This window comes from Dreissena polymorpha, unplaced genomic scaffold (genome assembly GCF_020536995.1).
Source record: "Dreissena polymorpha isolate Duluth1 unplaced genomic scaffold, UMN_Dpol_1.0 chrUn017, whole genome shotgun sequence".
Taxonomy (NCBI): domain Eukaryota; kingdom Metazoa; phylum Mollusca; class Bivalvia; order Myida; family Dreissenidae; genus Dreissena; species Dreissena polymorpha.
The window spans coordinates 425834-448591 of NW_026273331.1; the positions used below are offsets into that span (position 1 = coordinate 425834).

The 22758-nt window shown below is 39.6% G+C and overlaps 1 protein-coding gene across 2 annotated transcripts in view; it reads right to left on the minus strand.

Moving 5' to 3' along the window:
* Positions 1-22758, minus strand: part of LOC127863579 (WD repeat-containing protein 75-like) — a 57916-nt gene that overhangs the window by 17873 nt on the left and 17285 nt on the right. For both annotated transcript variants that reach the window (XM_052403142.1, XM_052403141.1), the window contains exons 6-9: positions 16446-16522; positions 15616-15803; positions 2711-2866; positions 493-689 (exon numbers count right to left, since the gene is read on the minus strand). In XM_052403142.1, the coding sequence (XP_052259102.1) occupies positions 493-689; positions 2711-2866; positions 15616-15803; positions 16446-16522 (618 nt within the window). The remainder of the gene's footprint in view (positions 1-492; positions 690-2710; positions 2867-15615; positions 15804-16445; positions 16523-22758) is intronic.

Sequence of the window (22758 nt, forward strand, 5' to 3'; positions counted from 1 at the left end):
GGGAAAACAGGATTTAAAGCATGTGTAAAATGTATTATCTGATTATCAAGGGCGACATTAGTGGATTTTTGTTCAGAAGGGACTTACTTTAAAAGAAAAATTCCATTACATTCGGAAACATCGTCACAGATACAGACTGAAAATTGTGGGAATGGGACCGAGACCTTTTGGATTGGGAAATTGATTTGACTAAAATTTAGAAATTGCTGATATTGTTTAGTTTTTTTCTAAAAAAATAAAATAAAAAATAAATAAATGTGTTGTCAATACCCTATTTACCAAGGTTCAACTTATAGAGCTGGATAAGAAAATGAACTTAAAAAAAATATTTTTTAAAATTTAAATTAGGAAATTTAGGCAGTGATTTGGAAATAATTGGGAATAACACATGTATATATTTTTTGAGGTTTGAAATGGGGCCAAATTTCTGCCACAAATTTGACCAATTAATAACACTCAGAAACCTATCAGCAACAATGCAAATCCACTTACATTGTACATCTGTCTGTCAGCATGCACAGAGTAGAACTGTAGGTGTCCATGTTTCCCGTTGAGTACGAGAGCCCCTGACCGTGGGTCACACAGCAGGCCCGTGGGACAGGGGTGGTGTGGCCCGTGCAGGTTGTGGGTGCGAGTCAGGCCCTGGTACACCTGCTTGATGGTGAACGTGCTGCTGATCACTTGGATAACTGCAGAGAGGGTGTAACACATTTAAGATGAGCCTCACTGCAGAGAGGGTGTAACACATTGAAGATGAGCCTCACTGCAGAGAGGGTGTAACACATTGAAGATGAGCCTCACTGCAGAGAGGGTGTAACACATTGAAGATGAGCCTCACTGCAGAGAGGGTGTAACACATTGAAGATGAGCCTCACTGCAGAGAGGGTGTAACACATTGAAGATGAGCCTCACTGCAGAGAGGGTGTAACACATTGAAGATGAGCCTCACTGCAGAGAGGGTGTAACACATTGAAGATGAGCCTCACTGCAGAGAGGGTGTAACACATTGAAGATGATCCCCACTGCAGAGAGGGTGTAACACATTGAAGATAACACATTGAAGATGAGCCTCACTGCAGAGAGGGTGTAACACATTGAAGATGAGCCTCACTGCAGAGAGGGTGTAACACATTGAAGATGAGCCTCACTGCAGAGAGGGTGTAACACATTGAAGATGAGCCTCACTGCAGAGAGGGTGTAACACATTGAAGATGAGCCTCACTGCAGAGAGGGTGTAACACATCGAAGACGAGCCTCACTGCAGAGAGGGTGTAACACATTGAAGATGAGCCTCACTGCAGAGAGGGTGTAACAAATTGAAGATGAGCCTCACTGCAGAGAGGGTGTAACACATTGAAGATGAGCCTCACTGCAGAGAGGGTGTAACACATTGAAGATGAGCCTCACTGCAGAGCGGGTGTAACACATTGAAGATGAGCCTCACTGCAGAGAGGGTGTAACACATTGAAGATGAGTCTCACTGCAGAGAGGGTGTAACACATTGAAGATGAGCCTCACTGCAGAGAGGGTGTAACACATTGAAGATGAGCCTCACTGCAGAGCGGGTGTAACACATTGAAGATGAGCCTCACTCTGGGAAAACAGGGCTTAATGTATGTGTGTGTTTAATGCAGTTTCAGAGGAGTCTGTGCAGTTGGCACAGGCTAATCAGGGACAACCTTTTCCTACACTTGATTTTCGCTAACATGAGACATCCCTCAAATTAATAATCAATAACAGCGAAAAATGTCGTACCTGATTAGCCTATGTTGACTGCACAGGCTAATCTTGGACAAAACTTAATGCACAGTACGCACGCATTAATCACATTAAGCCCAGTTTTCAAGAGCGTGGCTTAAATTTATTAAAAAGTAAATGCACAAAAAATAGTTGCCAAAATCTTTATTTCAGGGTGCAATCCATGTCTGCTTCATTCAACTAGAAAGCTAAGAACTGTGTACATATTAAGCTAATTGCATTGACTGGGCACAAAACATCCATGCATGATCTTCTTTGTAATAAAAATTTGCAAACATAGGTATTAAGGTAGTTGTTTGATTAAATATAAACTTACTTAACTTCCACTAAATATAAATTAACATTATCTATAACCTGACAATAGCTCATTAAGTTGATGAAAATAAGATGCTGTGTTCAATAAACCCATTCTCCCCAAGTGGGAGCCTTGTCATTATTGATAGATCATTAACCCTTTGCATGCTGGGAAATTTGTCGCTGCTAAAATGTCGTCTGCTGAATTTCTAAAATTAGCATTTTCTTCGATTTTTTTTTCAAACAATACTATAAGAAAAGCAAACAGTTTGGATCCTGATGAGACGCCACATTCTGTGGCGTCTCATCTGGGTCCAATCTGTTTGCAAAGGCCTTCAAATTTCGGTTCCAGCACTGAAAGAGTTAAGTTGATAAAAACATTCTCCTCCAGTGGGAGCATTGTCAGTATTGTTTTTTTGTTGGCCAATTTGAATAAGTTTAAGTCCAAATTGGTCAATTTCAAGGTCAAAATGAGATCAGATGATGCAGTTGTGTTGAAAGTGTTCATATATAAATTCCATGCAGGTAATAAGAGCTTAGTAGCACAAGAGCTTTGTAGAACTTGGTATCAATGTCAAACAAAACACGTTATTTTGGTTCAACAAGAATTTTGACCTTCTGAAATAAGTCAAAGTCCAAAATAATAACACTGTGTTACCATTTTCTGTGTGGCATGTGGCGTACAGCTGGTTGTCATGGGAGCAGGTCACATGGTTGATGGGTGAGCCCAGGCGTGGCAGGAAGTCTTTGTAGCCCGAGTCCATGTGCCACTTGACCAGGACACACTCGTGACCCCCACTGAGCAGGTACGAACCTGCAAATGTAGGCACAGGCTAATCAGGGATGACAAACTGGATTTTTGCTAAGAAAAGATTTCTTTTAAACAAATATAACAATACAACAGATTGCCAAGCAATATTGTCCCCTACCGGTGAAACTCCACTATTGTCAATATATATATGCGTTGCCATAGCAACCAGAATTCTTGACATAGGAACATAATGAAATCACATGCATAATCTCCATATTGCCATCAATCCATGTTTCAAGTTTTATGAAAAAATATGAAATTTTTTTTAAGTTATCGCAGGATCCAGAAAAGTGTGACAGACAGACAGACTGACAGACGGAGCGCAAACTATAAGACCCCTCCGGTTTCACCAGTAGGGAACAATAAAGGGAAAGTGTCGTCCCTTATAAGCCAGTGCAGACTGCACAGACTTATCCAGGACATGACTTTACGCACATGCATTAAGCCCCGTTTTTCAGAGCAAATCCTCTGGTCAGCATGTACGAACCTGCAAATGCATGCATGGGATTTTGTAGAGCTTTGTTCTGTGAGAACTGGGCTGAATGCGTGTGCGTTAAGTGTCATCCCAGAGTAGCTTGTGCAGTCCACACAGACTAATCTTCTAAAGAAGGACTCTTGAAAACAAAAATCTAGTGTAGGTGGAAAGTGTTCTTCCTGATTAGCCTGTGCAGACTGCACAGGCTTATATAGGATGACACTTTACACATATGCATTAGGCTCTTGGAGATTATTTGAACTAGAGCTTGTAAAAGAAGTGACATTTACCCCTGATGCTGCATGTCATTCTTGTAAAAGCAGTGACATTTACCCCTGATGCTGCATGTCATTCTTGTAAAAGCAGTGACATTTACGCCTGATGCTGCATGTCATTCTTGTAAAAGCAGTGACATTTACCCCTGATGCTGCATGTCATTCTTGTAAAAGCAGTGACATTTACCCCTGATGCTGCATGTCATTCTTGTAAAAGCAGTGACATTTACCCCTGATGCTGCATGTCATTCTTGTAAAAGCAGTGACATTTACCCCTGATGCTGCATGTCATTCTTGTAAAAGCAGTGACATTTACCCCTGATGCTGCATGTCATTCTTGTAAAAGCAGTGACATTTACCCCTGATGCTGCATGTCATTCTTGTTAAAGCAGTGACATTTACCCCTGATGCTGCATGTCATTCTTGTAAAAGCAGTGACATTTACGCCTGATGCTGCATGTCATTCTTGTAAAAGCAGTGACATTTACCCCTGATGCTGCATGTCATTCTTGTAAAAGCAGTGACATTTACCCCTGATGCTGCATGTCATTCTTGTAAAAGCAGTGACATTTACCCCTGATGCTGCATGTCATTCTTGTAAAAGCAGTGACATTTACCCCTGATGCTGCATGTCATTCTTGTAAAAGCAGTGACATTTACCCCTGATGCTGCATGTCATTCTTGTAAAAGCAGTGACATTTACCCCTGATGCTGCATGTCATTCTTGTTAAAGCAGTGACATTTACCCCTGATGCTGCATGTCATTCTTGTAAAAGCAGTGACATTTACCCCTGATGCTGCATGTCATTCTTGTAAAAGCAGTGACATTTACCCCTGATGCTGCATGTCATTCTTGTAAAAGCAGTGACATTTACCCCTGATGCTGCATGTCATTCTTGTTAAAGCAGTGACATTTACCCCTGATGCTGCATGTCATTCTTGTAAAAGCAGTGACATTTACGCCTGATGCTGCATGTCATTCTTGTAAAAGCAGTGACATTTACCCCTGATGCTGCATGTCATTCTTGTAAAAGCAGTGACATTTACCCCTGATGCTGCATGTCATTCTTGTAAAAGCAGTGACATTTACCCCTGATGCTGCATGTCATTCTTGTAAAAGCAGTGACATTTACCCCTGATGCTGCATGTCATTCTTGTAAAAGCAGTGACATTTACCCCTGATGCTGCATGTCATTCTTGTAAAAGCAGTGACATTTACCCCTGATGCTGCATGTCATTCTTGTTAAAGCAGTGACATTTACCCCTGATGCTGCATGTCATTCTTGTAAAAGCAGTGACATTTACCCCTGATGCTGCATGTCATTCTTGTAAAAGCAGTGACATTTACCCCTGATGCTGCATGTCATTCTTGTTAAAGCAGTGACATTTACCCCTGATGCTGCATGTCATTCTTGTTAAAGCAGTGACATTTACCCCTGATGCTGCATGTCATTCTTGTTAAAGCAGTGACATTTACCCCTGATGCTGCATGTCATTTTCGCAATTCTTATTGTATCATGATAAACATAAATGAACAACAGTTTATGAAATTGTACATAAACACATGGGTGCTTACTGAAAGAACATTGATAGCAAGTTTAGCCGAGTCAACAACCTTGATTTCTGGCATAAAACAATACTTACAATCATTATAAAACAATACAGTGTAGAATATGTAATCAGGCTTTTTACGCTCTTCCATGAGCATAAACATTGAATTTATAAACGCCACAAAGGCAACATGAGTGATATCTTTCATCAAGTCTTACAAATATAGAGTGTTGTTTGTAAACCCCAAGTAGTGAATCACTAGTTGAGACAACAGGTGTTTCACATAGTTTGTACACCTTTTAAACCCACAACCAAACTTGTTGTACGATTATTGCTTTTGTCAGACCTTATCTCACGGGACAGATTTGCATATTTACTTGTAGTTTGCAGTTTGCTTGTATAACAAGAGCTGTGTTTGTAAACACAATGCACCCTATACTGCGCTTTGAAGCCGCATGGCAGCTATTTTAGAAAACAAGAGGGCCTGAAAGGCCCAAAGTCGCTCACCTGAGATAACAAGATATTATTGGGAAAAATCTTCTGATCAAGTTTCACGAAGATCGGAAAATAAAAGTGGCCTCTAGAGTGTTAACAAGGTTTTACTATAGCCATATAAGGAAAAATGCCCTGCCCCCTGGCAGCCATGTTTTTCAACCAACAGGCATCATTTTTGAAATCTTCCAAGATATTATCGGGATGAATCTTCTGACCAAGTTTCATATAGATCGGACAGTAAATGTGGCCTCTAGAGTGTTAACAAGATTTTACTATAGCCATAAAAGGAAAAATGCCCCGCCCCTTGGAAGCCATTTTTTTTCAAGCAAACATAATTATTTTTGAACTCATCCAAAATATCATTGAGACCAATCTTCTGACCAAAGTTCATGAAGATTGGACAATAAATGTGGCCTCTAGAGTGTTAACAAGGCTTTTACTATAGCCATATATATGCATATAAGGAAAAATGCCCCGCCCCTAGTGGCCATGTTTTTAAAGCAACCAAAACCATTTTCGAACTCATCAAAGATATCATTGGGACAAATCTTCTGACCAAGTTTCATGATGATCGGAAAATAAATGTGACCTCTAGAGTGTTAACAAGGTTTTACTATAGCCATATAAGGAAAATAGCCTCGCCCCTGTGGTGGCCATGTTTTTCAACCAATGGGCATCATTTTTGAAATCGCCAAAGATATCATTGGGATGAATCTTCTGACCGAGTTTCATGAAGATCGGACTATAAATGTGGCCTCTAGAGTGTTAACAAGATTTTACTATAGCCTTATATAGCCATATAAGGAAAAATGCCCCGCCCCTAGGCAGCCATGTTTTTCGAGCAAATGTAACCATTTTCGAACTCATCCAAGATATCATTAAGACAAATCTTCTGACCATATTTCATCAAGATTGGACAATAAATGTGGCCTCTAGAGTGTTAACAAGGTTTTAATAAAGCCATATAAGGAAAAATGCCCCGTCCCCTGGCGGCCATGTTCTCAGCCAACCGGCATAATTTTCGAACTCGTCCAAGATATTATTGGGATTAATCTTCTGACCAAATTTCATGAAGATTGGACAATAAATGTGGCCTCGATAGAGTGTTAACAAGATTTTACTATAGCCATATAAGGAAAAATGCCCCGCCCCTTGGCAGCCATGTTTTTCAAGCAAAGGTTACCATTTTTGAACTCATCCAAGATATCAGTGGGACAAATCTTCTGAGCAAGTTTCATGAAGAATGGAAAATAAATGTGGCCTCTAGAGTGTTAACAAGGTTTTACTATAGCCATATAAGGAAAAATGCCCCGCCCCCTGGCGGCTATGTTATTCAACCAACCGTCATCATTTTCGAACTCGTCCAAGATATTATTGGAATGAATCTTCTGACCAAGTTTTATGAAGATCAGACAATAACTGTGGCCTCTAGAGTGTTAACAAGATTTTACTGTAGCCATATATAGCCATATAAGGAAAAATGCCCCGCCCCTTGGCAGCCATGTTTTTCAAGCAAACGTAACCATTTTCGAACTCATCCAAGATATCATTGAAACCAATCTTCTGACCAAGTTTCATGAAGATTGTACAATAAATGTGGCCTCTAGAGAGTTAACAAGGCAAATGTTGACGCAGCACAACTGACGACAGACAAAAAGCGATCACAAAAGCTCATCATGAGCACGTTGTGCTCAGGTGAGCTAAAAATGACCTATGACCTTGAAGGATGACCTTGACCTTTCATCACTCAAAATGTGCAGCTCCATGAGATACACATGCATGCCAAATTTTTGGAAATTCACACACACACACACACACACAATGACAGACAGACAGGCCAAAAACAATATATCCCCGATCATTTGATCCGGGGGCATAAAAAAGGGACGTTTTAAGCCACCAGCGGCTCCTGCGTGAATATTTTAATGAAAATCTGTTCATATCATCATTTTAACTTCTTTCCTTTGCATTTATTAATATAAATAAATAATAATATTTCTAGATTAAACACGTAGTGTTTTATCTAGGCCGTTTTAGCGTGGCGCGGCGCCACGCCGTTTTTTTGAAGCGCCTCGCTGCCCCTTTCAAAGCAAATCAGCGCCACGCTGCCCTTTTCAAAGGCCGCCGCCCTGTTTTCCGCCGTGCGCGACCTTATTGATAACATCTTAACAGCCTCTTAACCAAGCTTCTAAACCGACTATTATCAGCGAAGATTCGCGCGGTTGTGAATTCGTCATGCGTGAATAACCATTTGTCAATATCAATTGATAATTTCAGTGGCTTTGTAACACTAATCGGTCCGGACACAATCGTGCACAGTTACTTAGGAGACTTGATAAAAAAACCTCGATGTTATTCACGTGGAAATTGTGCCTTTCATGCATAATTCAGTTATATCAAAACATTTATTTTTACGCGTAATTAAATTAAAAAAAACACCAGTTGTATCTGTAAAATATTGATTTGATTTCAATTTAATGCAAAACAGTTTTAAGTTAATAAAAATTAATTTTAACAGGGCTTGCACTAAGCGGCGTACGGCCATATATTACGCCCGATAATTGTTTCCATACGCCGATTACAAAACCCCATGACGTCCACTGTACTTCCTGAAAATTGGCCATACGCCGAAAATAGCAACCCGTGACATATTAAAGCTGTCGATTAAAATAACGCTCCGCCTCCTATTCAATACAATTGGCGCAGGCTCACAGTAGATGTGTGTTGATGAATTGACACGACGCCTTATCAGTGATCGCTCCGCCCACTTAATCACGTGGCTCAGCGGGAAGAAAACATAGACAAGCTAACACCAAAATGGCTTCTTTGCCTATAGACTGCATACAGATTTACGCGATATTCCGGATGATTGTATGGACTTGTTTAACACCATATTACACTTGTAAAGGGGTTGATGCCATTTAGTTATTCTTCAAATGCAAAACATATACGAATAAAGAGAACATCAGCTATTTATAGCGGGTAAATCGGTACATTAAACACTCTCTCAAACGCTTGCGCGCTTACCGAAATCGAACCCGTTATTACGTGTAATGATGGTATTAGCAATAAATTAACACTTCACCGGTATTTACCCGTGCTATTAACAAAATTATTACCGAAACATTCCCCCCCCCCCTACCCGTGCATTTGACACGAAATAGCGCTTTATAACTGGGAATTCGGTGAAGTTTTACGCGCTTTCTGACGCCGGGTGGGTACCTCAATCCCACATGTTATTGCGTATAAAAGTGATATTAATCATATTAAACATTGCTTATGGGACACTATATCTTAAAATTCTGTAAAAAAACAACAACAAACAAATGAAAACAATGTCATTACGCAGAACTTTCTGAATATTCAACAAAGTGTTAGTGTTTGTGAATCTCATTTAAGATGCATATAAAGGACTTGTTTGTGCAATGTGTGTAACGTTTTAAATATAAATAATTGCTTAAGAGGGTAACTCATTTAACAGTATTCTAAGACTTCTTTGAAAAGCTATAGTTTGTATATATATATCCTATGGTGTTTAATCTTGTTTTTTGTTACTTCATGAAAATATAAAACACATAATAAAATATACATTCTCTATTTTGTTGGTTTAATTATTCAACAATAAATCTCAAAACTATACATACAATATTTGTGTGTAACAAAGCTTGTTATTAAGTCACTATACAGATATATTTGTGCCCTTTTTATGGATGTCGTGCGCTAAAGTGCCCTTTTTGGAAAATGGGCACCACGCCCCTTTTCCTTCCTGTATAAAACACTAAACACGCCATGTAATTTGTCAGTTATCTGTGGAAATAGAAAATACCCCTCAATATTCCTAAGTACCCTTTATGGCTGAAACAAAGGAGTAAAATATACTTTAACAATAATATCAGGGGGTAACATACCCTTGCGACTAAATCCTTATCTGGAGCTCTGGCATCATCATCAAACTCATATACTTTTGATAAAAGGTGTGACTTTAAATTAATTTACAGATATTAATTTGTAATTTTCATTCAAATTAATGTGTTTCATTAATTATCAGCAATGGGTCTTTGTTAACATAACATTGATTGCAAAACAACTGGGTGGGGTAACCACCTGGCAATACTACCAACTGACCGACAATCTAAAAAGTGGTCACCTGAGAACAACAATCACCTGTCTACAAAGGTCACTCTGGCCATTTCCCTTAACTGACATCTGCTTTCAGGTTGAACTGTACTACAAATGGTAGAGTACGATACTGATTTGTATATAAAATAACAGTTTTATCTCCCCTGAGAATGAAATGCTGAAAGGGAGCTATTATCATGCTGCATAAGTCTTGGGTCATTACGTCTTTACTTCTCTAGTGCCACATTGTTCACTTCATGTTGATGACATTAAAATATTTATATTGAGAATATCTTGGTCAAGTTTGAATATAAGTTAAATTTGTCAAAAACACTTGCTCACAAGGTCAAATCTAAGAAATACCTTGCGACCACTTTTGAAGTCTCATGTACGATTAACTATTTTCGAAACAGGCCAGATTTTTATTATTACAATATCAAGGTAATGTTCAATTCTGGGTCAAAATCTTGTCCATCAGGTCAAGCTCTCGACAATCGGTGTCCATTAACCCTTTGCATGCTGGGAAATTTGTCGTCTGCTAAAATGTTGTCTGCTGAATTTCTAAAATTAGCATTTTCTTAGATTTTTTTCAAAGAATACTATCAGAATAGCAAACAGTTTGGATCCTGATGAGACGCCACGTTCTGTGGCGTCTCATCTGGATCCAAACTGTTAGCAAAGGCCTTTAAAATTCGGTTCCAGCACTGAAAGGGTTAAACCCAGGTGTGCTGTTTTGGGCCATCATGATCTCTTGTTGAGTAGTTTGCAGCAAAAGGAGGAAAAGCATGTTATGACGTTGAATGCTACAAATGTGGGTATCAGTAACTGTGTTCTTTTGACTCTCATCTTCTTTCAGCAGAAAATGCAAGGTCCAGCCCAGTATATACATGGTAATGTTTCTTGTGCAGTCAAGCACTTTTTATCATTTAAAATATTTATCCCAGTGCTCATCATAGATGACAGCTTGGGAGAAATAATCTTCTAAACAAGAGTGCCAAACTGTCACAAGATACGCCCATTTTAAGGCTTTTGACAACTTGATAACTTTACCATGACTTATATTTGAACTTAACTTACATACCATCTAGACACAACTTCTGACCAAAGCTGGTGAAGATCTGATGAAAACTACTTCATTTAGAGAGCGGACACCATGCTAAATGCTTGAAATGCACTAAGTGACCTCGTGACCTACTTTTTAACCTGGCATGACCCATATTTGAACTTGACCTACATGAAGATATTGTCTAGACACAACTTCTGACCAAATTTGGTGAAGATTGGATGAAAACTACTTCAATTAGAGAGCGGACACCATGCTAAATGCTTGAAATGGTTAAAGTGACCCTGTGACCTAGTTTTTGACCCGGCATGACCCATATTTTCGAACTTGACCTAAATATTGTCTAGATACAACTTTTGACCAAGTTTTGCAATTATCGGATGAAAACTACTTATATTAGAGAGCGGACACCATGCTAAATGCTTGAAATGCACTAAGTGACCCCGTGACCTAGTTTTTGATCCGGCATGACCCATATTCGAACTTGACCTAGATATTGTCTAGATACAACTTCTGACCAAGTTTGGTGAAGATCGGATAAAAACTTTTTGAAATAGACAGCGGAAACTGCTTTGGACACCGCCCGCCCACCCGCCGCCAAGGTGAAACTATAATACGTCCCGTTTTTTAAAAACAGGCTTAAAAGTAGGACTTTCTTCTGGGGGAAAAAAATGTTTGATGAAACTGCTCCCTTAAATTTTTACAACTTCTCCTTTTTTCCCCAAATCTATACGAGGCTTGATTTATATGAAAATGATCCACACTCTGGGCAAAACAGACTTAATGCATAAAGCACGTCCCAGATTAGCCTGTGAACCATTCACTTTCCTAGTGAATAAACTTACTTTCTTTTAACTAAAAAAGTTCAATAAAAGTGGAAAGTGTTGTCTCTGATTAGCCTGAGCAAGAATGACAATTTACCCACAAGCATGATTAGCCTGTGCAAGGATGACAATTTACCCACAAGCATGATTAGCCTGTGCAAGGATGACAATCTACGCACAAGCATGAAGCCCAGTCTTCCCAGAACGCGGCTCAGCCTACCTTCAGCAGTGAATGCAAGATCCAGTACAGGCAGAGCCTGCCAATGTAGCTGACTCCTCACTATTATTTCTATCTCAGCCTACCTTCAGCAGTGAATGCAAGATCCAGTACAGGCAGAGCCTGCCAATGTAGCTGACTCCTCACTATTATTTCTATCTCAGCCTACCTTCAGCAGTGAATGCAAGGTCCAGCACAGGCAGAGCGTGCCAATGTAACTGACTCCTCACTATTATTTCTATCTCAGCCTACCTTCAGCAGTGAATGCAAGGTCCAGTACAGGCAGAGCCTGCCAATGTAACTGACTCCTCACTATTATTTCTATCTCAGCCTACCTTCAGCAGTGAATGCAAGGTCAGGTACAGGCAGAGCGTGCCAATGTAGCTGACTCCTCACTATTATTTCTATCTCAGCCTACCTTCAGCAGTGAATGCAAGGTCCAGCACAGGCGGAGCGTGCCAATGTAGCTGACTCCTCACTATTATTTCTATCTAAGCTTACCTTCAGCAGTGAATGCAAGGTCCAGTACAGGCAGAGTGTGCCAATGTAGCTGACTCCTCACTATTATTTCTATCTCAACCTAGCTTCAGCAGTGAATGTAAGGTCCAGCACAGGCATAGCGTGCCAATGTAACTGACTACTCGCTAATATTTCTATCTCAGCCTACCTTCAGCAGAGAATGTAAGGTCTAGCACAGGCAGAGCGTGCCAATGTAGCTGACTCCTCACTATTATTTCTATCTCAGCCTACCTTCAGCAGTGAATGCAAAGTCCAGCACAGGCAGAGCGTGCCAATGTAGCTGACTCCTCACTATTATTTCTATCTCAATACCTTCAGCAGTGAATTCAAGGTCCAGCACAGGCAGAGTGTGCCAATGTTACTGACTCCTCACTATTATTTCTATCTCAGCCTACCTTCAGCAGTGAATGCAAGGTCCAGTACAGGCAGAGCGTGCCAATGTAACTGACTCCTCACTATTATTTCTATGTCAACCTACCTTCAGCAGTGAATGTAAGGTCCAGTACAGGCAGGGCGTGCCAATGTAACTGACTCCTCACTTTTATTTCTATCTCAGCCTACCTTCAGCAGTGAATGCAAGGTCCAGTACAGGCAGAGCGTGCCAATGTAGCTGACTCCTCACTATTATTTCTATCTCAGCCTACCTTCAGCAGTGAATGTAAGGTCCAGTACAGGTAGAGCGTGCCAATGTAACTGACTCCTCACTATTATTTCTATCTCAGCCTACCTTCAGCAGTGAATGCGAGGTCCAGTACAGGCAGAGCGTGCCAATGTAACTGACTCCTCACTATTATTTCTATCTCAGCCTACCTTCAGCAGTGAATGCAAGGTCCAGCACAGGCAGAGCGTGCCAATGTAGCCGACTCCTCACTATTATTTCTATCTCAGCCTACCTTCAGCAGTGAATGCAAGATCCAGTACAGGCAGAGCGTGCCAATGTAGCTGACTCCTCACTATTATTTCTATCTCAGCCTACCTTCAGCAGTGAATGTAAGGTCCAGCACAGGCAGACATTGCCAATGTAGCTGACTCCTCACTATCATTTCTATCTAAGCCTACCTTCAGCAGTGAATGCAAGGTCCAGCACAGGCAGAGCGTGCCAATGTAGCTGACTCCACACTATTATTTCTATCTAAGCTTACCTTCAGCAGTGAATGCAAGGTCCAGTACAGGCAGACATTGCCAATGTAGCTGACTCCTCACTATCATTTCTATCTAAGCCTACCTTCAGCAGGGAATGTAAGGTCCAGCACAGGCAGAGCGTGCCAATGTAGCTGACTCCTCACTATTATTTCTATCTCAGCCTACCTTCAGCAGTGAATGCAAGGTCCAGCACAGGCAGAGCGTGCCAATGTAACTGACTCCTCACTATTATTTCTATCTCAGCCTACCTTCAGCAGTGAATGTAAGGTCTAGCACAGGCAGAGCGTGCCAATGTAACTGACTCCTCACTATTATTTCTATCTCAGCCTACCTTCAGCAGTGAATGGGAGGTCCAGCACAGGCAGAGCGTGCCAATGTAGCTGACTCCTCACTATTATTTCTATCTCAGCCTACCTTCAGCAGTGAATGCAAGGTCCAGTACAGGCAGAGCCTGCCAATGTAACTGACTCCTCACTATTATTTCTATCTCAACCTACCTTCAGCAGTGAATGCAAGGTCCAGCACAGGCAAAGCCTGCCAATGTAGCTGACTCCTCACTATTATTTCTATCTCAACCTAGCTTCAGCAGTGAATGCGAGGTCCAGTACAGGCAGAGCCTGCCAATGTAACTGACTCCTCACTATTATTTCTATCTCAGCCTACCTTCAGCAGTGAATGCAAGGTCCAGTACAGGCAGAGCCTGCCAATGTAGCTGACTCCTCACTATTATTTCTATCTCAGCCTACCTTCAGCAGTGAATGCAAGGTCCAGCACAGGCAGAGCCTGCCAATGTAGCTGACTCCTCACTATTATTTCTATCTCAGCCTACCTTCAGCAGTGAATGCGAGGTCCAGCACAGGCAGAGCGTGCCAATGTAGCTGACTCCTCACTATTATTTCTATCTCAATACCTTCAGCAGTGAATTCAAGGTCCAGTACAGGCAGGGCGTGCCAATGTAACTGACTCCTCACTATTATTTCTATCTCAGCCTACCTTCAGCAGTGAATGCGAGGTCCAGCACAGGCAGAGCGTGCCAATGTAGCTGACTCCTCACTATTATTTCTATCTCAGCCTACCTTCAGCAGTGAATGCGAGGTCCAGTACAGGCAGAGCGTGCCAATGTAACCGACTCCTCACTATTATTTCTATCTCAACCTACCTTCAGCAGTGAATGCAAGGTCAAGTACAGGCAAAGCGTGCCAATGTAGCTGACTCCTCACTATTATTCTATCTCAGCCTACCTTCAGCAGTGAATGTAATGTCTAGCACAGGCAGAGCGTGCCAATGTAACTGACTCCTCACTATTATTTCTATCTCAGCCTACCTTCAGCAGTGAATGTAAGGTCTAGCACAGGCAGAGCGTGCCAATGTAACTGACTCCTCACTATTATTTCTATCTAAGCCTACCTTCAGCAGTGAATGCAAGGTCCAGCACAGGCAGAGCGTGCCAATGTAGCTGACTCCTCACTATCATTTCTATCTCAGCCTACCTTCAGCAGTGAATGCGAGGTCCAGTACAGGCAGAGCGTGCCAATGTAACTGACTCCTCACTATTATTTCTATCTCAACCTACCTTCAGCAGTGAATGCAAGGTCCAGTACAGGCAGAGCGTGCCAATGTAGCTGACTCCTCACTATTATTTCTATCTCAGCCTACCTTCAGCAGTGAATGTAATGTCTAGCACAGGCAGAGCGTGCCAATGTAACTGACTCCTCACTATTATTTCTATCTCAGCCTACCTTCAGTAGTGAATGCGAGGTCCAGCACAGGCAGAGCGTGCCAATGTAGCCGACTCCTCACTATTATTTCTATCTCAGCCTACCTTCAGCAGTGAATGCAAGGTCCAGCACAGGCAGAGCGTGCCAATGTAGCCGACTCCTCACTATTATTTCTATCTCAGCCTACCTTCAGCAGTGAATGCAAGGTCCAGCACAGGCAGAGCGTGCCAATGTAGCTGACTCCTCACTATTATTTCTATCTCAGCCTACCTTCAGCAGTGAATGCAAGGTCCAGCACAGGCAGAGCGTGCCAATGTAACTGACTCCTCACTATTATTTCTATCTAAGCCTACCTTCAGCAGTGAATGCAAGGTCCAGCACAGGCAGAGCGTGCCAATGAAGCTGACTCCTCACAGCACTCTGTGGCTCCAGGAACTTGTACCAGAGCAGGATGCGGCCGTCCTTGCATCCCGTTGCTAGGCAATGCCCGTTGGGGTGACAGGCCACGCATGTGAACTCTTGACCTTCCTCTAGTCTGTGGCTGTAGATTTGGGAAAAGAGAAATTGATCAAAACTTTCCTTAGCAGGGCTTGCATTCAGTAGAGTTTTGGAGAATTTTACTCATTTTTTTTTAAATATGAGCCATGTTCTGGGAAAACTAAATGCATGTGCGTAAAGTGTCGTCCTCAGTCCCAGATTAGCCTGCTATAGTCTGCATATGCTATTCAGACACAACATTTTATGCCTTAATTGATCTTTTTTAAAGAGACATCATTTAAACTAGGGCTTTTTTCTTGATTTGGGGAGAAAGGGCAAAATGGAAGGCCAAACAAAAATTCCATAAAAGCATAAAGTGTTGTCCCTGACTAGCCTGTGCAGGCAGCCCTGTTTTTCCAGAACGAGGCTAATATAATTGTCAAAATTGCAGCCATGGGAGAGAAATCAATCTAAAACAAAAAAGCAAGAAACCAATGGAAATCTTTTGGTAAACTCATCTTAAAGAAATCTTATTGTTTTAGTTATTTCATTTCTCAAATGTTAAGGAATACATTCAATATATAAAATTGCTTTGTGTATTCTGGATATATGCTACCCATTTTAAGTGATATATATCAATTAACACTTGTCTAAGTTATTTTAATTACATGTACATTTGATTTCTTGATGGAGCCAGAAGACTTACGTTATAATTTTCTGCTTTTTTGCTGCTAGGTTTTTCACAAACAGTTCCCCTTCGATGGTGGTGACACAAAAGAAACCCTGGAGAATATAAACATGAGAACTATATACAATGTTTAAATCATTGAGAATCACTCAACTTTGTAAGAATAGAATAGAATAATTCATTTCATAATGAAATATTATTCACAAATAACCTTCTTAGAGACTTCCTTCAAATGATACCATACAAGAGGGCCATGGGCCCTAAGGCGCTCACCTGAGACCCAAAGGAACTAACTATTCTGGGAAGGTGGAGTTCAAAATAATAAAAGTACTTCAGACGGGCGTACATACTTAACTTGCGCTTTATAGATCGATTATTTAGTGTAAAATCTTCAACAGAGGACGAGTGATGAGCAGATAGGCGGTAGTACAGACTTAGTGTGCTCTATTATTTAAATACGGTTTCACTGTGTTTGCATTCAAAGTTATTTAGAACAGTGATACTCTGATTTTCAAGTAATACTGCATTTCACATATCTTACATGACATCTGTATATAAAATTAATTAGAACAAGACTATTGCCAAGCAATATAGTCCCCTACCGGCTCCACCATTGTCAGAAATTCCACCATTGTCAGATTAATTTTGTATTTGTTGCCATAGCAACCAGAATTTTTGACGTAATAACAAAACGAAATGACGTGCATAATGTCCATATTGCCATCTATCCATGTTTCAAGTTTCATGAAAAAATATTAAGAACTTTTTAAGTTATTGCAGGATCCAGAAAACCACCATTTTCAGCAGTATTTCTAGTCTATTTGTTGCCATAGCAACCAGAATTTTTGACGTAGGAACAAAATGAAATGACGTGCATAATGTCCATATTGCCATCTATCTATGTTTAAAGTTTCATGAAAAAATATTAAGAACTTTTAAAGTTATCGCAGGATCCAGAAAAGTGTGACTGACTGACGGACTGACAGACTGACAGACAGACAGAGCGCAAAATATAAGTCCCCTCCGGTGAAACCGGTAGGGGACAATAATGGTATTTCTGACTTTCACATAATTCTGTATTTCACATATCATCCATGTAGGCCTACATGACTTTTGTATATTAATCTGTATTGATGATTTAAAATGAAATTTCATACTTCATTTAAGAGTTAATTTTTGTTAATTATTCACATTTGTAAGTGTTGTTTGTAAACAATTCCTCTACGCTTCTACTCTTTATTTACAACCAGTGCAAAACTAAAATGCATTTTAATTGTGAAATTTATTCTCACATACAAGCTGCATTTAATATCATAAGTATCGCAAATAGTTGGTTTTAAGTACATTTTCTCTATCTCTTTAAATCTTGAACAAAGTATATCTGTGATATGATATGTGTACATGTAGACACGATAGTTTTTTGACAATAAATGTTTAACAGTAAAGTTGGAGAATATTTCACTCTATTTTTTATTGATCAATATAATTGAATTTTGACAACAGTTGCTGCCTAAGCTGTAAACGATATTTTTACGTACATATCTTTACTTTCACTTCTTGATATTCATAATATACATTGGGACTTTGTGATAGTTATAAGTTAAACAATAGCCATATTGAGTAAATTCAATCAGGCATCACTGTACTTAGAGCTAAGAAATATAAAATATTACGCCCATAAAATTTATATATATTGTATAAACCTTTCTTGGAAATATATAAGTACATAATTTTGCTATTTCAAGAGCTTGCTTCAATGTTGTAATTGTTCTTTTTATGCAGTCAGCATGCTGATTTTTATACGAAAATAAATGCCAGACAGATGTATTTATGTGTTTATCTCTATATTGATACCACTGTATAGCAATTGCTGTTCCATGCTGTTCACTGCAAAGGTCTGTAAACAAGGGGTTAGGCATCAAGCAACTGTCAGAGATATCGAGGTACCTGCTGTGGCTAATGGTTATTTCATTGGTCTGTGGTCATTCAATTACATGCAACAAAATGTGTGAAAAGTGGCCAGCACGGGAATTTGGGGCCTGACTCTAAACTGTACATGTTAAATGAGTTTTATATAGAGTAGCCTAGGATAAGTGAATGAAAAGTCAAATAAGATTCATATGTAACACTTCTTGTTGTTTTATTGGTTTTACCACTATGTTAAATTTCTGCAAAGATATAGATAACAATCATAAGTAATGGCAATAATTAATTTGAGTAATGCAATAATTATAATTAGATATTTGAGTTGTGGTGAATGTTTCTGAATCCATTACCAGTATCATCATAATCATCATCATTATCATCATCATCATCATCATCATCATCATCATCATCATCATCATCATCATCATCATCATCATCATCATCATTGTGCACAAACATCCGCATTACAACTAGATTGTTAACATGATTTTAATATAGTCATATTATGAAAACTGCCGCTACCCTGGCGGCCATGTTTTTCAACAAACTGTAACCATTTTCTAACACAGCTATGCTATCAATACAACAAATCTTCGGACCAAGCTCCATGAAGATTGGGCTATAAATGTTATTTCTAGCGTGTTAACAAGGTTTCACTATAGCCATGTAAGCAAAGCTGCCCCGCCCCCTGGCGGCCATATTTTTCAACAGACCAAAACTATTTTCAAACTCAGCCTAGCTATCATAAAAACAAATGTTCAGACCAAGTTTCATGAAGATTGGACAATAAATGTGACTCCTAGAGTGTTAACAAGGTTTAACTATAGCCATATAAGCAAAACTGCCCTGCCCCCTGGCGGCCATGTTCTTTTACCGATCTGAACCATTTTCAAACTCAACCGTCATTTCCAGGAAAAAAATGTTCTGACCAAATTTCATGAAGATTGGACCAAAAATGTGACTTCTTGAGTGTTCACATGTTTTCACAATATACATATAGAGAAAACTGCACTGCCCCCTGGTGGCCATGTTTTTTCACCGATCTGGACCATTTTTGAACTCATTCGAGATATCAATGAAACCAATGTTTTGACCAAGTTTCATGATGATTGGGCAAAAATTGTGACTTCTAGAGCAGGGATCATCCTAGAGGGCGACGTAGGCGACTTTGTCGCCTTAAGATGCTTGATATCGCTTTCTGATTACATCAAAGCGAAAACAAAATCGCCGACATTTTTTAATATTTTCTCCTTTGATAATCTGCCGCACGTGTGCGCAATGCTGTCACTAATACTGCCATTGTTTGCTGTGTGCAATTATCGGTTATCTGATCTACTGATAGCGAGAGGGTTTGCTACGCATCACTGACCGCTGATACAAGTCGCCTTGGTTTATTCCAGTTGAGGCATTGTGCACATGCCGGTCTTACCGACAATAGTGTAATTGACGTAACCATCTATGTATAGAATGCCAGGCTCCCGACCTCATTTTTTTCAATCGGCTCTTGTTATTTGTCAAGGCTGCCGGGAACCAATACAGCCATTGTTCACATGATGGTCATTTATTGTTATGCTTGACGATTTGTACAACTTAAAACAGTCGAATCTCACTGCTAAATTTCAGTCATAATATATTTGAGTACTGAGCTTAACAAATATCACAAACAGAGAAACAGACTTACCGTAATTACTCTATGTTTTCGGACACTTAAAAATAATAAAAAAATTTCGTGTCCGAAAACTTAGATACGAAATATATTTACAAAATACAGGTGTCCGAAAACTTAGAGTCGAAAATTGAAGTGTCCGAAAATAGCGCCAATTATATCAACGACTACCGGTAATAGCACGCGCTTGTAAAATACCATGCCGTACAGTACAAATTACAGTTATATATGTTTGCACTGCATTTTTAATAATTTTAAATGCTTAATTTATTTGACAAAAAGTTACTACAAGGTTTTATATTTGACCAACGAGTTCAAAGATGAGCATGTGATGTACCGATACTCGCTAGTGTGGACCTTTAATTAACGAAATAAAAAAGCAAACTATAAATTATTTGTTTGTTCATTTCCGATAGTTGTTGTCGAACACCTTTCATTGTTCGTAAAACTTTCAATCCTGGGTGCATCACACTTTGAAGCTTTAAGTATTTGCCACAGTTATTTTACTGAGAAGGGGGAGTACCATTGCGGTAGATAATTGAACTTTTAATTGGCACTACCCCCGGTAATTGTCATAACGCTTATGCTATCGGGCGAAACCATTGTAAAATACCGGTTTACAAGGTTATTGACCCAATAACGCAAATGTAATGGTCCGTTGGCCTCAGGCATGCACCTGCCATGTTTTATGATGTTAATCTGGTTGTAAAACCCCATGATCGAAGTGTCATTAGATATCGAAAACAGGACCGAAATTTGGTAACATAGCGCTGTAAATTATACTGTCTGAAAACTTAGAGACATTAATTATGGACGAAAACTCGTGTGTCCGAAAATTAAGAGTCACGAAAAATAATTATTTTTGCTAAAAAAAGGGGTGTCCGAAAACTTAGAGTGTCCGAAAACATAGAGTAATTAAGGTACACATTAAAAGTTAAATCCAAAAACGCAGTCAAGCACGTGGGAACATTCCATTTAAGTCAATGACGCCATTTAAACATAAGAATTACCGGCACGCGACACTCAGTTGGGAGAATTACAATTTGGGGTATTTCAGAATGTACGGGTGTGTTACATCAATTTATGTATTTATAATCGAATAAAACACAACAAATCTTGAAATAATTTAGCTATGGCCGGCATAGAACATAAACATGTATTGTTGAAGAATCTCCCACGAAATGTTCGGGAGGTTTTTAAGAGAACAAGTTACTCTCTGTCGTTAGTCAAATTGCAAATTGAGACTGCTGCATAATGCGGAATTAATTAGGATAAATTGCCAATTTATATTCAGTTAAAAATGTGCATATGCGATAAAAATCGAATAGAAATAACCAAATGCTAAAGAGTGACTTATTGTGGGCAAAGGGGATAAAATATAGCATTACGAATATATACTATTTGTATTTTTATTGTTATGCGTTTATTATATGGCCATGAGACATTGTCCGGTCTTTAAATTATTGATTTCTGATTGGTACTGACATGAGCAGTAACTGATGAAACCTCTTCGGTACTATCCGAAACCCGTACAATCTATGGATGTTGCTAATGTCTGTAATCTTGCTATTTTAAACTATCTTTTAGCAAAGTAAAGCACTGCAATATTGTATTTTAAAGCAATATGTCAACCAAATAATATATTGATTGCGTATTTGCTAGGTTACAGGGTACTGGTTTTAATTTTCTGCCGTCAAATGATATGCATGTGCAGAAGACGTATATCGACATGTTTTTGGACAGTCGTTTTCGGATACGAATGGATTGTCGATTTTAATTATTTTTGTACGTCCTTTATAACATTTTTATAGAATGACGAATAAACATGCAATGTTACGGATGGTCTGGTTGACAATATTTCGCAATGTACTAACCAGAAATTGCATCTAGAAAGTCTAAAAAAACAACAATATGCTAGGGCTCTGCCCTATATTCCCTTTATCCTACATCCTCAGCTCAGGCTTTTGGCTTAATTAGTAATTACATATGAATGAAATTTGTATTTTGGCCAAATTAAACACACGTTTCACAGTTTTTAAGAGAGCAATATCTCTTTAACATCATGGCTGTTTAAATGAAATGTTTAGTGTTAGTAAGTGTTTCAGCATATTTTATTTCAGATATATGTATGGTTATTAATTGTGAAACATTAATATTAAAGTACCTTTACGCGTGTGATTTAAGGTCCGCTCACTTCTCCCCAATACCATTGGAAGGAGAAGTTACTTCTCCCTAAAATTTTGGGCTAGGATGATCCCTATAGAGTGTTCACAAGGTTTGTCTATAGCCATATAAGGAATACTGCCCTGCCCCCTGGCGGCCATGTTTTTCCACGGACCGGAACCATTCTTGAACTTGACCAACAAATCACTAAGACAAACATTTTGACAAAGTTACATGAAAATTGGGCATTAAATGTGACTTCTGCAGTGTTCACAAGGTTTTTCTTTTTTGTGACCTTGTGACCTAGTTTTTGACACAGCATGACCCAGTTTCGAACTCAGTCATGGTATCATTGGGACAAATGTTCTTACCAAGTTTCATGAAGATCGGACAATAAATGTGGCCTCTAGAGTGTTCACAAGGCATAATGTTGACGAGGAACGACAGACGACGGACAAAAGGCGATCACAAAAGCTCACCATGAGCACGTTGTGCTCAGGTGAGCTAAAAAATAGAAAGTATCCTCCCTGATCAGCCTGCACAGACTGCACAGGCTTATCTAGGACAACACTATAC